Source organism: Alosa sapidissima, chromosome 14, assembly GCF_018492685.1.
Source record: "Alosa sapidissima isolate fAloSap1 chromosome 14, fAloSap1.pri, whole genome shotgun sequence".
Taxonomy (NCBI): domain Eukaryota; kingdom Metazoa; phylum Chordata; class Actinopteri; order Clupeiformes; family Clupeidae; genus Alosa; species Alosa sapidissima.
In genome coordinates, this window is record NC_055970.1 from 33983270 (window position 1) to 33999813 (window position 16544).

The 16544-nt window shown below is 42.0% G+C and overlaps 2 protein-coding genes across 5 annotated transcripts in view; both read right to left on the reverse strand.

Moving 5' to 3' along the window:
* Positions 1 to 8810: 8810 nt before the first annotated feature.
* Positions 8811 to 13645, reverse strand: LOC121681782 (actin, alpha cardiac muscle 1-like). Its single transcript, XM_042061708.1, has 9 exons — positions 13511 to 13645; positions 12857 to 13012; positions 12064 to 12192; positions 11853 to 11963; positions 11454 to 11538; positions 10889 to 11050; positions 10046 to 10237; positions 9730 to 9911; positions 8811 to 9174 (listed from the first exon to the last, which is right to left on the reverse strand). Exons 2-9 carry the CDS (start codon positions 12983 to 12985, stop codon positions 9031 to 9033), a joined length of 1134 nt encoding a protein of 377 aa, XP_041917642.1. The 5' UTR covers positions 12986 to 13012; positions 13511 to 13645; the 3' UTR covers positions 8811 to 9030.
* Positions 13646 to 14664: 1019 nt separating this feature from the next.
* Positions 14665 to 16544, reverse strand: part of LOC121681781 (golgin subfamily B member 1-like) — a 31088-nt gene continuing 29208 nt past the window's right edge. For all 4 annotated transcript variants that reach the window (XM_042061706.1, XM_042061704.1, XM_042061705.1 and 1 more), the window contains 2 exons: positions 16337 to 16451; positions 14665 to 15973 (listed from right to left, as the gene is read on the reverse strand). In XM_042061706.1, coding sequence (XP_041917640.1) covers positions 15815 to 15973; positions 16337 to 16451 — 274 coding nt within the window. In that variant the 3' untranslated portion in view covers positions 14665 to 15814. The remainder of the gene's footprint in view (positions 15974 to 16336; positions 16452 to 16544) is intronic.

The window sequence follows — 16544 nt, forward strand, 5'->3', positions numbered from 1 at the left end:
ACTCCAGTAGGTAACGGGGTGGTTTGTGAGAGGAGGTGGTTATTCTGAAGGAGGAGGAGAATTTTCATACCAGAGACACTCGGTTAAACAGGGTACGACAGGTCAGTGGACCCAGCAGACTTTGCCTTGCATCATAGGGACTGCAACCGTCAGCCGAAGGCTACCAAAGAACAATATTATCGCCTTAGGCATAGGCTAGGCTACTCCTAATGTCCTAAAACTGCACCTGTGTAACGGGTTCCGGCTGAGTGGGGAGGGGCGTAGCGTAGCCTACACCTGTAGCAAACAGACACTGCTATTATAACTTAAAACCCAAACCTGAGATGCAACTGCTGTATGTTGATATCATTAACCTATTAAACGATAACAACAACCCGTAATTATTTAATTTTATGAGTAGGCTATTAGGGTCAAAATCATTCTTAAGTCTTAAATAATGTTATAATTGTGTTTTAACATTTTGTATTATTATATAGGCCTACCCAAATGCCATCGATACAACCATCTATCACAACCTCAACTTCCATTCTTTAACTCAACATTATCTCGCGCTGGCAGCTGTTAACATGCCCGTAGCCCTAGAGCATGTGTTTGCGCACATGAACTCCATCTTTGGGCATTTCCAGTGTGCAAATAAGGAGTTGTTTGCTTTTACTAGTACTTCTGAAGGTGAGCCAACCATTCGATGAAGCCCTAATGCCATAGCTCACTTGCCAACTGAGGGAGGTTGTCTAACCTACTTATTGTCCATTCTTGGATCCAACTCCCTGTCCCATAACCCTTCTCCCTCCCTGCTGGTGCTTGTTCCATGCTCTGGAAAAGCCAGGAAGAAGTTCCTGCAAAATTAATGGCCCTCACCATGGCAACCAACCTATACTGTGGAACTGATGTTCATCTTAGAAATGAGCAACAGTGACACTCCCACCAGCCAAGCCACCCACACACATGCACTTTATTCTGAGTCTTCTGTTTTATGATTGATTGTAATAGAAAGAAACCTTACCAATGTAATGTTATCGAGTTGGTGATATTATGAGAAATCTAATCATAAAAATTGGGACCCTGATGTAATTCATTCCCTATGTCTATATCCATGTCTGTAGACAGATTTGGGGATTTGACTTACATGCTCTTTGGTTCGTTTGCCCAGTGTTTTGGCATCTGATGCTTTTGCAAGTCATTTCTTAATGTGCCTTGTTTTATTTTCTTCTGGTCACTGATGGCACTTAATCATGGGAAAATTGGGCAGGGTAGTCTTGCCCCAGAGATGGCCAACTCTGTATCCTTTACTTACTGTGTCAAATGAAATTCTATTCTAGTTTATTTTTACGTCAAAGTAACATTCTGTTTAATTGTCTAAAATAACAGTAGGTAATGGAATATGTGTCAAATTGACTTATCGTGTTTGATATGTTTATATCAAGACTCCCCATTTTCTAGCAATGTCTGATGTCTTAATGCGAGATATGTTACATTGTACAGTGTGTGTGTGTGTGTGTAAGAAGGAGGGGGTTGTGTGCTGTTAAGCATTTCCTGATGGCAGCATACATCAGAACATAATGCATTCAGATTGTGTAGCTGTGTGCCTACCTTCAGTTTTGACTGACTACAAAGCTGACAGATATGATCATTATGGCTGTGATCAACACCTAGAAGTAGAAATTCTCTGACTCCTTCAGCCTTTAATCTGTTGATAAACTCTGTTTGACTCAGTGGAGCGCAGGAATGTAAATAAACAATTACGTGAAGAGTTTATGCAGAGAAACACTCACTCTTCAGCTGTGCAGCACAAGCAGTCAGTCTCACTCATTTATACTCTACAATAGCCACTCATGACTTACACCATAAAAAGTGTGAAAGTATTAACATCTTCAGATTTGTCTATTTAAAGGACTTATCTAATAAACATTTGAGCTAGCGCTGTCTTCATTGGTATATACAGTAGGTACCCACTGACTTAAATACTTTTGTGTTTTAGTCTTGTTCCTGCATTCATAAAAAATAAACACATTAAATATTGAACAAACGGGTTGGAGAAAAACTACATGTTCATTATTTTATGAACCTTGGTCACTTTTATTTCCTGCCCTGTGTAACTCTATTCCTCAAGACTCTATTACATCAAGATCATAGTATGTTACAGTGGGTCGTCATCAACATGCGGCCTCTGGGGATAATGCCTGGATGATCATTATTTTAGGTACCCCCCATGCCACCAGTTAAGCAGATAGGGGGAGATGAGGTAGAGCGTTTGAGTCAAAATGTCACCTAACAGTTCATGAAGGTGAGGCATAGGCTGCATCTGTTCCAACCTCCAGGGACAAGACCACACACACCTACTGAATCTCTATCGCACCTCACCAGGACTCCCTCCATTCTGCTGGTTTGTCTGCAATAAATCGTTTTATACATTTCACCTTCCCCTCTGTGGTCCTGAATCAATGTGTTGATTGTGTGTATGACTAGATTTGAGCCACTTTTTCACAATTTTCCATTTAGTTCCAAATGCGCACAAAAACAACATTTTCAGAGAACCATAATATATAGAAATCTAGAGGAACTAAAATCCTGTGGAAAAAGTCTATATATTATATATTATGAAGGACAATGCCAAACACAACTCTCCAACTCACTGTGTTCCTTTATTAAGCTTATCCACACATTTTCTTTTAGACACTTACAGATCTCTAGTGAATTAGTCAGGCGGTCTATCAGGCAGTTTGACAAATTGTCAATATTTACAGTAAGGTACTCAGTAGGATGGCTCTCCTGTCATATAGACAAACAAATATCTGTTTTATCATTGTTTCCCAAGCACAAACCCAAGCAGCTGAAGCTGAGAGATAGCGTGTCATAAGGACAATATTGATACTGGGATGAGAATATTACCAGAGATTTCAGTTGATCTCCTCGCAGTTTCTGCAGCCAGATTTTCTCCAGGAAGCCCCATTTCATCCCCACTTCAATTATCGCATCACCATAGTGACGGGTAAAGCATGCCAGGCAGGCAGTCTGTTCAAAAATGATGGAGCAATGAGATGAGGACAAGGGACGAAGTGGGCAGAAGAAACACAAAGACATAAGAGGAGAAAATAAATCTTTATCAAAACCACCATAGACAAAGCATGAATGAATCCTCCACGGACCCAGCTGTCCATGTCCTATGGGTGGGTCTTCTGTAAGGGAAGAAAACAAGGTGAAACGAAAGGTTGAAAGCGGCATCTGAACACCATAATCACACAGATGGCCTGAACTCCAGCTCAGTCAAAATGAAACAGCAGGGCTGTTTACCTGCAGAGCAGCTGGTGTATGAAGAGGGTTGAGAGTTTTGAACAGCTGCACGCATTAAATGATCAATGACACAGTGCAAATATCACGAGTCTTTAATGAAATGAACAAGTGCTAGGAACATCACCTCAGATTGTGACTTCAGTTGGAACCCATTCTTATTTACGTATAAAAAAAAGTTCAAAATTCATTGAATCACCAACTGTTTCCAACGATATAGTTGATCATAAATATGGCTAATTGAAAGGCTAAGTGCCTTTGTACTCCTCCAAGCTCTCACAGCGCAGAATAATGTCTCACATTCACACACACACATAACGATGGCGGAGGCTGCCAAGGTGCCAACCATATCAGGGATGGTTTGGGGTACAGTGTCTTGCTCAAGGGAGTCAGGCTCAAACCAGCAACCTTTCAGTTACTCAACAACTTCTCTACCTCCTTAGCCACCACCCATACACAGTTTTTTATGTCCAAGCACAAGGTTGAGCTAAGAGGGGATGAGAAGTCCTCTGCTGCATTCCATCTAGCTTCTTCTGAGTACAGACTTAGTTTCATGTGACATGAGTAGAAATTTTAAACCATCTAAACCGTATTCACTTTTTTCTAGAGGTTTTTGATGGGGATACAGAATGAACACATACTTTAAATATGGTAAAGTATAGATGAGGTCACATTTAGGTAGACTTGTTTGAGCCTTATCTGCTAATGATAAATGATATGTAATGAATTGTAATAATTATCTCAATCCTAAGAGGTTTCTGAGCTCTGCTACACATCACTGCCAAGATTAATAAGCATATCCATTCTCACCCCAAAAGTGATTTTTGAAGCTTAAAGTGGATAAGGGAGTCTGTGTGCTTTTCTGCTCCATTGCCTCCAGAGTTTCCTTAACCATCTGGGCTTTGTGCATCTTCACTCTCACACATCAGAAATCTTATATCTGACAGGGAAAGACAGAAAACACAGGGAACAGAGGAACACCATTAAGTACATAATAAGACGGAGTGTATGCCTCGCCATGAGCTTGCTTACCCACAGTAACAGAGCTGGTGAGAGGAGAGACTATGGAAGAGCAGAGGGAGAGAGCAGACGCGACAGGAAGTTGTGTATTATGGGTGACCAGGGGTGTAAATTGCCTAGTAAACAAGATTTTTGTATGTAAACATTGTCATAGAGTATACGTATATCCCTACGGCTACCGCAGACAGGGCAGTACATGCGGGTGTGCCTGAGAGTGAGTGTGCAAGGGAGAGAGGGAAACTAAAGAGAAGAGAGAAGAGGTGAGAGCAGAGACACTGCCAGACATGTCCACAGGGATGAGTCTGAACTGAAAATCAATTCGCAAGGTGAAAAGAGGAAGACGGGGAGTGGGGCAGAAGTAATTCTAAACCCTCATCTCCGTGGCTGTTCTGACCTCAATGTACGAGGCACACAGAGGCCAAGGTCACGCCAGTTAGCGTACAACACTGGCACACCTTGAGCACCTAGCGTACTCTTTCTAGTTAATGAGCATGACATACACAATACAATGTAGGAATTCCTTGTTTCAAACAGTTTCAATGTGCCATTTAACACTAAGGGGATAATATTGATGAAAAGGGTCATGTGCCTGGTCAGAACCACAAAGCTACATAAGTAGGCGTTCCAGGCATGCATATTGAGAGAGATGCAGTTCTGCCTGATATATATTTACGTTTAATCAGAATGAGTTTAAAGCCATTATTTTAAGGTAAATTAACTACATTGTGCTGCTTTGAAGGACAACTCAGGTGTAAGAGCAACCTAGGATCTATTTTTGGATGATTTAAAAAAAATCATTGGGGACCAAACAAGCAGCACAAGCTACTGTCAATGGTCCCAAAAGGAGGCGAGTTTGGTAACCAACTAGAACAGACTTTCTTCTTTAGGTTGGTCTTAGACCAGAGTTGTCCTTTAAATATAGGAATCTCCAAACAGAGGCGACAAGTGTATAAGCACTCATAGAAAACCATGTCCCATACCTCTCTTGCTTTTGTGTCACAACATTGCCCACAGCCTATCCCAACCTGCTGAAACAACAGCCCAATAGAAGCGCTACTTGAGCAAAGTTACATCTGGATGTAAGTCGCCCCTCCTCACTGGGAAAAAAGACCTAATTTGCAAACTGGGACACAATATAGGGCACATGGCAAAAAAAGGAACTTTTATATATGAAGATGGTGTGAAGAAGCTAGCAAGGCCAGACACTGTGGTAGAGGGAGAGAGATAGAGAGAGAGAAAAAAGAAAAGAAAGAGTGAAAAACAGAGAGAGAAGAGAGTGGTGTAAAGTAGATGATCTGAGTAGATTGCTTCTCAAATTACTCAGGTCATTTCTTTCACACAGGATTTTGAGATGCAGCCCATTAACAGAGCCAACAGCACAATCCAATGAGAGATTTATTTGAAACCCACTGACCCAAAGGCTACAACCTGGGCACACCAACCACATCAGTCCACAACCAGCCTGCCACACCCAGCACTGCTGTGCACTTGTGAGGGAGGAGTCTCATTTGGGCTCTCTACGTCCTGTCATGTGTATATTCTCATCTTCAGCATGCCCTGTCCCATCCTAGCCCATCCCCATACGCTCAGCTGTGGGAGAAAGCTGATTAATCACGCTCGCCTCCCTCATGGTCTCACCTTCATTTGTCTTTTGCACAGGGAAGTGGGTCGGCCACAGCACTAAGTTTGGCACTGGTACCTTGTGTGCCCTTCCAGTTCCGTTACACTTATGTGGGCTAGGAGGGAAAACAGGAAGAGAGATTGGATGAGATCTGCAGAGGAATGCTGTTGGGGATGCTACAGGATTGGGGTAAATCCCTTCTCTTCTACGTAGTTGTCCTGTAGACCAAACAGATGCTGGGTTTATGGAAGACTGAAGAAATAACGAATGAATACACAATAATCACTGAACACATTAGTTCTATAGAGCACTATAAATCTGTTAAAGCAAATAGGTTGGTGACACAAATATGATGATGATGATGATAATGATGATGATGATGATGATGATGATGATGATGATATTACTTTTTTTCAATGTCTGAAATAAGATGTATTTGGTGTTATTGTCTGTCCATGTCTCAAATGAGAGGTAGTTAGATGAGGTGAATTCGCAAAGCTTCTGCTGGATTAAACTGAGTCACACTGAGCTCTAAGAGACAGAGATGACCTTTCTGCATTATCGCTGGTCTGACCCCGGAATCGTGTGAAATCAACCTGACCTTCAATCAGAGCCATGCCGTATGCAGAATTTCACCCTTGTAATGGCTTCAGTGAAATGCATAGCAGCATGACAGATGTGGATTCAAATATTGGAGCAAGAATGACTGACACACCAACACAGAGACAGAGGGGAGGGAGGGGGAAGGAGAGAAAGAGGGAGGGAGGAAGGAGAGATTTGATACGGTAGTGGCCTTGTGGCGTAAACCATTTCAGGTCCATAAATCACCTTAATTCAACCTCAAAGTGTGGCCTATATCATTATCTGCAGTTCCTCCAAGCCAACACAATCTATCACATTCAGCCAAATAAATTGACATCTAAGCCAAATAAATGCTGCACATCTATATTTAAACTGCAGCAGACAGCAGAGCTCCTGTGGTGTCTCAGTGGGCTCTTTCACTTGTCCAAGGGAGATTTTCTCCCTCTCTGAAACAGCAAACCAGACAAATCCAGGCAATCTCTGATGGTCCTACTGGACCCATCTTATGCCTCTGGGCCCTGTGAGGAACCAGCGGTGTTTTAGGAAGAATTCTCTCTCCATTTATTCTAGATTGTACTGTGGTTTGCAAGCCAAATGCATTTCACTTAGATGCACCCAACCAAGCAGTACTCTAAATGTGTAATTACCTACGTCTTATCAGTAGTCAGTAGGAAAAGCTTATCACAGTCAGGCGGGGAAGGAATGTTGAAAGAAGAAGCTTGCTGACCAGTTTTATTTAACTGACTTCTGTCTCGATTGTTCCACTCTGTTTGCAATGTTACATTACCCAGTGGGCTGTGCAGCGCAGAGGACAGAAGTAACATGCCTTAAGGACCTTCTGAAGAATCACTTGGGGATTTTAAATGGAAAGAACTGAGGCAAAATAAACATAAACAGAAGCTTGTTAGGTAGTCATAATGGGCAAAGCCTTCCATGCCAATGCAGAGTGCTTGTATGTCCATGGACATTATTTTAAGGGAAAAGATATCAGAATAAGTTATGAGGCAAATATCCAGTTAGACAAATAGTAGAATGACATATGATTGGTAGATGTGACAATTAAAGAAACAATTTCACACATTAACAATTTCACACATTAACAAAGAGTATTATCTATATAGGCATGGCATCGCACAAACATTATGTGGGATATAAAATGAGACAACACTGACCCCTGTTGCTGAGACATGGAAATGGCAATGTTTCTTAAGTCTGGGAACTTAAACTTTGTACTTTTATGGGTCTTGGTTGCATTGCTAACTTCAAACAGTTTATTTATATGGTGCTACATATTGTGACATTATTCTGTCTGTATTACAGTTTTTCTCAGTCACTTTTGGTGCTTTTCTCAGATCAGAATGAACATTCTCATAACTATTCTCATTTGTGCACATCATAGTAATTTCTCCTTCCTCTGAACAAATTGCAAATGCTTTTGGACATGCATCAGTTGCTTTCATATACAATTCTCTGCTGTTTTATAACATTATCATTTGCTTATGTCATGTCAGTCAAAATGAACTATACTTATGGATGCTGAACAGTCGTTCCCAATAAAACTAATAGTCTTCATTTCATTGCTTGAGTCATTACATACAAAATTGTTGAACTAGTTATCAAATTCTGTCACAATGCTGTAGAATTGCAAAGAGCACAGTGAAAATGTGAAATGTACGTATTCAGTGTCTTGTACTCACTTACTTCCCTAACTACAGCAATGTGTAACTTTACTGTAGTTTTCAAAAGGCTGTACAAGCAGTGTATAGTGCTGTCTTGAGCATGTTCAGGTAGTGTCACTGAGTTCTGACCTTTTTTGCATTGGAAAACACAGAGAGAATAAACTGTCATAATGAAAACATGACAAAGCCATTTGACTATCTTGTTCATAAACGGTCAAGACATGGTGTCAAGACTTCTCATTTTGATGACACTGGCAGTTTCATTGACATGAATACTTGCTTTTGAGGAATGGACTATCCATTTTGAGCAAGTGATGTGCTTTTGCAGGTTATCCATTAGGTTTTGCAGTTTGCACTAATTGTTTTGAGAAATGCACTAACTGCTGTGCAAATGTTAATAGTGATGTGAGAAAAGCACCAAAGCGACTGAGAAAAACTGTAACAGACTTAGTCTTATGGAGTGAAATAAATTATATAGTATGTATATATTTTTAGAAACATTTACACCATTTACTATTGGCATAATTTATTGCTGCATGACTCTTCAGTGAAAAGGCCTTGATGAAAAATATTCTAGTAAAAGTGTAGTTGGTCTCATTGATTATAGGAGACAGCAGAAATGGGGGGTTAGAAATGTTTATTGTGAGATGAACAAAGGGCGGGAATGAACAATGATTTACAATGAATGACAACAGCACATGTGCAATTAAGATCAAAATGCAGAATGGCGCTGGAGTGACAATGGAACATTTTGCCTGAAGGAATTGATTGGTGTGAAAATCAAAGGGTGTGAAAAAAAAATATGTGTGCGTCTTTGCTTGTGTGTGAGTACAAGTGTGTTTAGAAACACTTCCTGTGGACGATGGAAGGTCCAGCCTCTTCATACTCATCCTTGCTGATCCACATCTGCTGGAAAGTGGACAGGGAAGCCAAGATGGAGCCGCCAATCCATACAGAGTACTTACGCTCAGGAGGGGCAATCATCTGTGTTCAACACAGTACAATACAGGGGTCAGCTTTACAATCACCAAGTACAGATAGATAGATAGATAGATAGATAGATAGATAGATAGATAGATAGATAGATAGAATATGTAACAATTACAGAACTTCCAAAGCCTTCCATGTGTACATCACTCCACATCTTCACATGCGATCAGGGATGTAGTGGTAAAATAAGAGGTGGGTAAACTATGAATTTTGTAATCTCGGTGAGGTGGACTGCGCCATGCAATAGGCTCCTATCGGATTTTTTAAAAAAAAGGCATTCAGAACATGTTTGATTGGTGGAGGTTATTGTCCCATGTTTATAACAATACCAGTGGTATTACATGGTTCCTAGAGTGTTGATGACTGCATATTGTGAATGTGGATAATACAGTGTGATTTTTGAATGTTAAAAGTTGCAATTGGTGAATAAACCCTTTTGAGAGGTGGATAAACTCTAATAAGAGGTGGATAAACTCTATTTCTGGAGTTTCAGATTTATCCTCCACTACATCCCTGCATGCGATGAAGATGGAGACTCGGGTTCTGTACCTTGATCTTCATGGTGCTGGGTGCCAGGGCTGTGATCTCCTTCTGCATGCGGTCACCGATACCTGGGTACATGGTGGTACCACCAGAGAGCACATTGTTGGCGTACAGGTCCTTACGGATGTCAATATCGCACTTCATGATGCCGTTGTATGTGGTCTCATGGATTCCAGCAGACTCCATACCTAACAGAAAACAAAGAATAATGGATATTGAATGGACTACTACAGTCTTTCAACTCTGCAGTGTATCAAGTCAAGGTTTTCGGAGGAAAGGAGCAAAGCCTGGCTTTGAGTAGTCCTAATGTTGTAAGACTCACCAATGAAAGAGGGCTGGAACAGGGTCTCAGGGCAACGGAACCTCTCGTTACCAATGGTGATGACCTGGCCGTCGGGCAACTCGTAGGACTTCTCCAGGGAGGAGGAAGATGCGGCCGTGGCCATCTCATTCTCAAAGTCCAGGGCCACGTAGCACAGCTTCTCCTTGATGTCTCTGACAATCTCACGCTCGGCTAGGAGTCAGATAAAAATATGTATATCAGGAACAAGCGTGTGACTGCATGTCACACATAAGCTCCTCTTTTCCCTTATGCCTAAAACAAATGCAGTACCTCAGTTTGGCCTGTAGATTGTGCTGGTTGACCAGGTCACCATAAAAAATGACCGGTCATGTACAGGCATGTATGGCCACGCTTAACAGATAGGGGATCACAGGTGTGCCTGTGTCACATGACTTCCAGACCTTTGACACACGCAATCAATTGCCACACTTGCCTTCCTGCTGCCTCAGAATAGACCCGATGAGAGCTGTTGGCTCTGTATTTCTGGAACACATTCTGTCTGTCTTCCAACCCCCTCTCTCTCACCCACATACTGACATAGACACACACATGAGTGCACGCACGCACGCACGCACGCACACGCACACACACACACACACACACACACACACACACACACACACACACACACACACACACACACACACACACACAGCCATGTGGCTGACAGGGTCACTGCTAGAAATGTTGGACTCTAAGAACATAATATCCCCCCCCCTTTAGTAATAATGAAGGTCATTATGTTCTATGGGATCCCCCTGTCAGTGCAAGAAGGCCCTAGCTCTGCCCTGTCCTCTGCCCCCCTGGACACAGTGTCCTCACCAGTGGTGACAAAGCTGTAGCCTCTCTCAGTGAGGATCTTCATGAGGTAGTCAGTCAGGTCACGGCCAGCCAGATCCAACCTCATGATGGCATGGGGCAGAGCGTAGCCTTCATATACTGGCACGTTGTGTGTCACACCATCACCAGCATCCAGCACAATACCTACAGAGACAAAGAGCTGGGGTTCAGACAGTGCTCCATTTAACATATTATACTGGACACTACAGAGATGAATTGGACCTGCTGATTAATCTGAAGAGCTACAGTATAGTTGCAATGTGTTTTCAGGGGTGGAAAAACCATGTGATTAGTGATATATCTTAGGTACTGTTAGAATGAAATGTAAATTGTGTAAGAATGAAAAGTAATCAGTGATAAAGCACTTAAGCCTGTCCAGCCAATGTGAGCCAAAGTTCATGTTGTACAGCCATGCGCTACCATGGAGTGAAAGGGTAAGAAGCTGGTCTGTCCTATCTCAGTCCACCATGTCAGGCCAAGCAACAGAACAGTGAGTTCTCAACTGCATCTCACACTCTGCTACATCCATATACTCTTCAACACTCACCAGTGGTACGGCCAGAGGCATAGAGGGACAGCACGGCCTGAATGGCTACGTACATCGCAGGAACGTTGAAGGTTTCAAACATGATCTGCCCAGAGAGATTAAAGGAATACTAGTTACTCAACTGCCTCTCACCTCAACAAGCAACAATTCACAATTTCCTGCCTCCTGACATAACAAACAGTTCTAGTTTATGTATTTAGAAACTTGTTCATCTGCTGTATTAAGTATTATATGTTATTAAATACTATATATATATCACATTGTCTGCCATGTTTTTGTCACTTCCATGTGCTGTGTCCTGTTTTGTGTCCTTTGATATGCCTACTTTCTTTGGAATTTCATTTTTTTTAATGAATTGACTTGAATTGCATAGTGAGCAGCTCTAGTGGCCTAACTCACCTGGGTCATCTTCTCTCTGTTGGCCTTGGGGTTGAGAGGGGCCTCAGTCAGCAGGACGGGGTGCTCCTCAGGGGCCACACGCAGCTCATTGTAGAAGGTGTGGTGCCAGATCTGCCAGCGGAAGACACATCAGGTTCATCAGGTCTATGCAGGTCATCAGAAAGTAGGCTATGCATTTGACTGTCAGTAAGCTCTTTGACTCTGCTCTAACCTTCTCCATGTCGTCCCAGTTGGTGATGATGCCGTGCTCAATGGGGTACTTGAGGGTCAGGATACCTCTCTTGCTCTGAGCCTCGTCTCCTACATAGCTGTCCTTCTGACCCATACCCACCATCACACCCTGAGAGAGAGAGAGAGAGAGAGAGAGAGAAATAATCATTTAATGAATCTGAAAATTAATGTGCTGGAAAACATCTGTGATGATGAAGTTTTTATAAACAATTTACATAGCATATCAGGGCTTTACAATATATTTCATGGTGACATTTCTGATAAGTTCACATTTTGCATTATCATGCAAGATGATGTATTTATTCACTTCTGACATTGTTACACATTTCACAGTTATGGCTGAAAAGCGTCTTTAGGGAACTTCAGCCAGTGGAGAACTTTCTGGCAGTGACACGAATGTCCTTCAGAAGCATGCTCCCAAACATAATACATCATGCACTGACAAGGCTATTTTATGATGCCCTTTCTCTCTGTCTGTCTGTCTCTCTTTTTTCACACACACACACACACACACACACACACACACACACACACACACACACACACACACACACACACACACACACACACACACACACACACCTAGCCTAAAAATATCATATTCCCTGACCGTTGTGAACTTGAAGTCTAAATATAACTGTCAACTGCGATCAATCTACATAATACACAACCTATATTTCTATAACAATCCGAACTCCAGTTTGAAGAGTAGGTGATGGTTACCTTAAGTCACCTCACTGTGGCTGATGTTTTATGATCACTATCTGACTGACCTGATGGCGGGGACGACCAACGATGGAGGGGAAGACAGCCCTTGGAGCGTCATCACCGGCGAACCCTGCCTTCACCAGGCCAGAGCCGTTGTCGCACACCAGGGCGGTGGTCTCTTCCTCATCACACATCTTTACTCAGACAGTTGTAGACCTGCACTACAAGGACACAGACAGTGCCACACATAATCAATGGGTGACAGTCCAACACACACATGACCACACAGATGATAAAGACATCACTACATATCCAATATAACAAATGTGAGATTGTAAGATTGATAATACAGACAAATAGAGTAACATTTTCCCCCCAAAGTTTGGATTGTAAGCAACAAGGCTTCCTACACAACTGGCCTGCCTATCTAGATACTACAAGAGCAATGCTGGAAGAGTAAGGCTGATTGGAACCAAGATGCTTTGGTCTCAAGTAAAGTATGTCAGATTAATGAATAATACAGTAATTATTATTTAATACATTACTGAATTTAAACTAAAATAAACATATGGATAAAAATCAGATCATGAAAATATTGTAGTTCTATAATTTGTGACGATTAAACTAATTGACAATTATTGGCAGTTAAATGTGGAGATCTTCTTTCAAACTGTACTTAACACAAACAGGGTGTAACGGTGTTACTTCCTACCACTTACCACTCAGGAGAGGAGGCTCACGTGCTTTTGCTCCCTTTAGAGAGTGAGAGAACTGCTCACCTGGTCTACTAATATATAGCAGACCACCCCTCCCCTCTCCTGGCGCTTCTCCATCCTCCCAAGCGCCGATGGACGAGTCCCCTCACACCACCCCATGCCCACGGCCTTTTTAGGATAGACACTGTCCCTTCGTCACTCTCGGCCTGCCTCCATCTACCCACGGAGGCATGCTTCTGCCCTCCATGGGAAGGATGGCTCTCACTCCGACACAACAGGTTCACACACACACACATGCGGTGAGGGGGTTTAATGTTAGACTGTAATTTATTGATTTGAAGGACGGTGAGAGGTAGGGGTTGAGGAGAGTGCTTGTCAACTAGTTGAATGATAGCTGTTTGCTGTGCACTGTTTTCATGGGGGAAGGGGGATCAAGTTCTCATTGTAGCAGTAGTGCAAGGTGCCTGGACACACTGAAGTTGACATGATGGCCAGATCAGAAAAGAAATTGCTAATGTGGAGGTGTGAACATCCTAAGCATAGTCATGAGCATTTATTGCAATTTAATAGCAATAGTGTGTAAGGGCGTTAATGGTGAAGCCTTTGTGCAGTAATGCCACTCCAGTTTCCTGCACCATGTCCCAGTCCCACTATAAATAAAAGAACTTCTGTTCAGCGAGAATGAAGCGGTATGGCCTCGCCTCTTTGGCTACATTGCCAATCACACCTCAGGCTGGGCAGAGGAGTGTGTGTGTGTGTGTGTGTGTGTGTGTGTGTGTGTGTGTGTGTGTGTGTGTGTGTGTGTGTGTGTGTGTGTGTTTGTGTGTGTGTGTGTGTGTGTGTGTAGGGGAAAGGGGGGTGGGTGGGCATACAACACAAGGAAATATGAATGGTGTGGTAGAGATGCAACAAGCTTTCACACAGCCATCAAAGGAAATCTGTTAGCCCCCTCCAATGGCGTGAAAGATGAGACCACAGTTGACAAGAGGGTCTGTTTAAGACAGATGGCATGAAAATCCTTTAAAGGAAAGAAGCATAACAGCCAAATGCAGTTATGCACCTTGGCAAAAAGGGCTATTCAATCATGAGTTAAAAAACCCAATTGTTCAATGAAAATTTATGAAATTATAAAACTGTGACAAATCAACACAATACAGTGATACTTTAGCTTTTTATTAAAATTTGCCACTAACTTAACCACACACTAAAAAAAAAATTAAAAAAAAGAAACCAAAAAAAAGAAAAAGAAAAGAAAAACAAGACCTCAGACTTATTGCACACGTTCCAGCCTTTGAAAAAGGCAAAAAGCTGTGAAACATTCTCTCAAAGTGAACATTATCTGACTAATGATTCGTCTCTTAGAAAATAGACCATGTGTAGAAAATGACATCTTAGATGCACACAGCAGTTTTCTTTTAACATACAGTAGAGTAGATTTTTTTCCTTAATAACACCATATTTACATATAATTAGGAACATAAGAGTCACAGAAGCTTGGAATGAGCCTACTGTGTGGCACAGCATTATTAGATGGGTTGCCATGTAAACAGAGGCATTTCATTACATTACATACAACAGAAATCAGAACTGTACCTTTTTTATACACTAAACATATTCCAGCACACTATAGGACTTAGCATACTTCACAGCCATTTATTCATCTCTCTTTAAATATAGGACAGATGCATACGTACATACACACAGATATACCCTCATACAGAGCGCTAAATTGTTACACAGGTGCATCATCTAATGTAACCCTTCAGCATGTTGGGTGTTGGTTGGGGTAAGGAAAAAGCCCTGCTGGATTGCTAGAAAATTATAAATAGGCTGAGTTCAGTGCATAGCTTCATCGCAGCTGGGGAGGAGGCAAGGTTAAGGAGGAGGCCTCGCTGCCTGTGAGACACTGTGTGTGTGTACATGTGTGTGTACTGGAAGGGGAAATTAGGACAAGTGAGGACTCGTGGTTTGTGGGGACTGAACAGCAATGGGTGATCTTGACCCCTTCTCCAAAAAGCAAGGGGCTTTGATGCAAGGACATCACATTTAAACTGTTGTATAAATAAAGAGAACACCAACAAACAAAAAAATTAGTGCCATTTCCTTGGGACTAGCATGGCTGGTCCCAACATTCATGCCTTAGACCAGCGGCAATATTGTAGTGAAAGAATAGTTGAACATTCAGGTTAATCTTTGACTACTTGGGCAATCTCCCTCCAAGTGTTCTGCTGCATTTTGTTCTGCAGGTCTTTTCATTAAAGATGATGCATGTGCAGGTGGTTCAACTCGTAGCTGCTATAGTCTCCTCTAGAGGGCACCACTCAGGCACATGAACACCAGCACATGGAGTATGAGCAGGTAGGAGAGGAATAGGTAGCGGGACTTGGCCCTGGAGGTCAGCAGCCTGGAGCAGTATAGACTCCGGCCCCGGAGCCAGCGTCTGAAGGCCAGCACTCCACCCTTCATCTGAGGACACACACACATATACACACACACACACATATATATATATATATATATATATATATATATACACACACACACACATATATATATATATATATATATATATATATATATATACACACACACATACAAATTAATATGCATACGCACACACGCACAGCAAACAAATTTGAACCTTCAAACTTACTGATCACTCTTTTGAAAGTTTTCTCACTGGTTTCACAAAATTATGAAATACATTAACAATCCTGAAGACTTTGTGTCTGGTTCAATAGATGTTTACATAATTGGATATCACCATTTATTGTGTCTTGTGTTGTTTCAGAGGTCTGGCAGAATACAGGCCAATAGGAAAACACCCACCGTGCGCATCACCACATGTTGATTGGGGTCCAGAATCAAGGCCTCCCATTCTTCGTCCGTTTCAAGCTGGATGCTAAAATCTCTCTGAGGAGATCCGGAGGGGCGAGCTTCCATGCTAAATATGCACACACACACACACACACACACAAACACACACACACAAAGACAAGGCATAGAAAGACACATTCATCTTTAGTATTAATGAAAC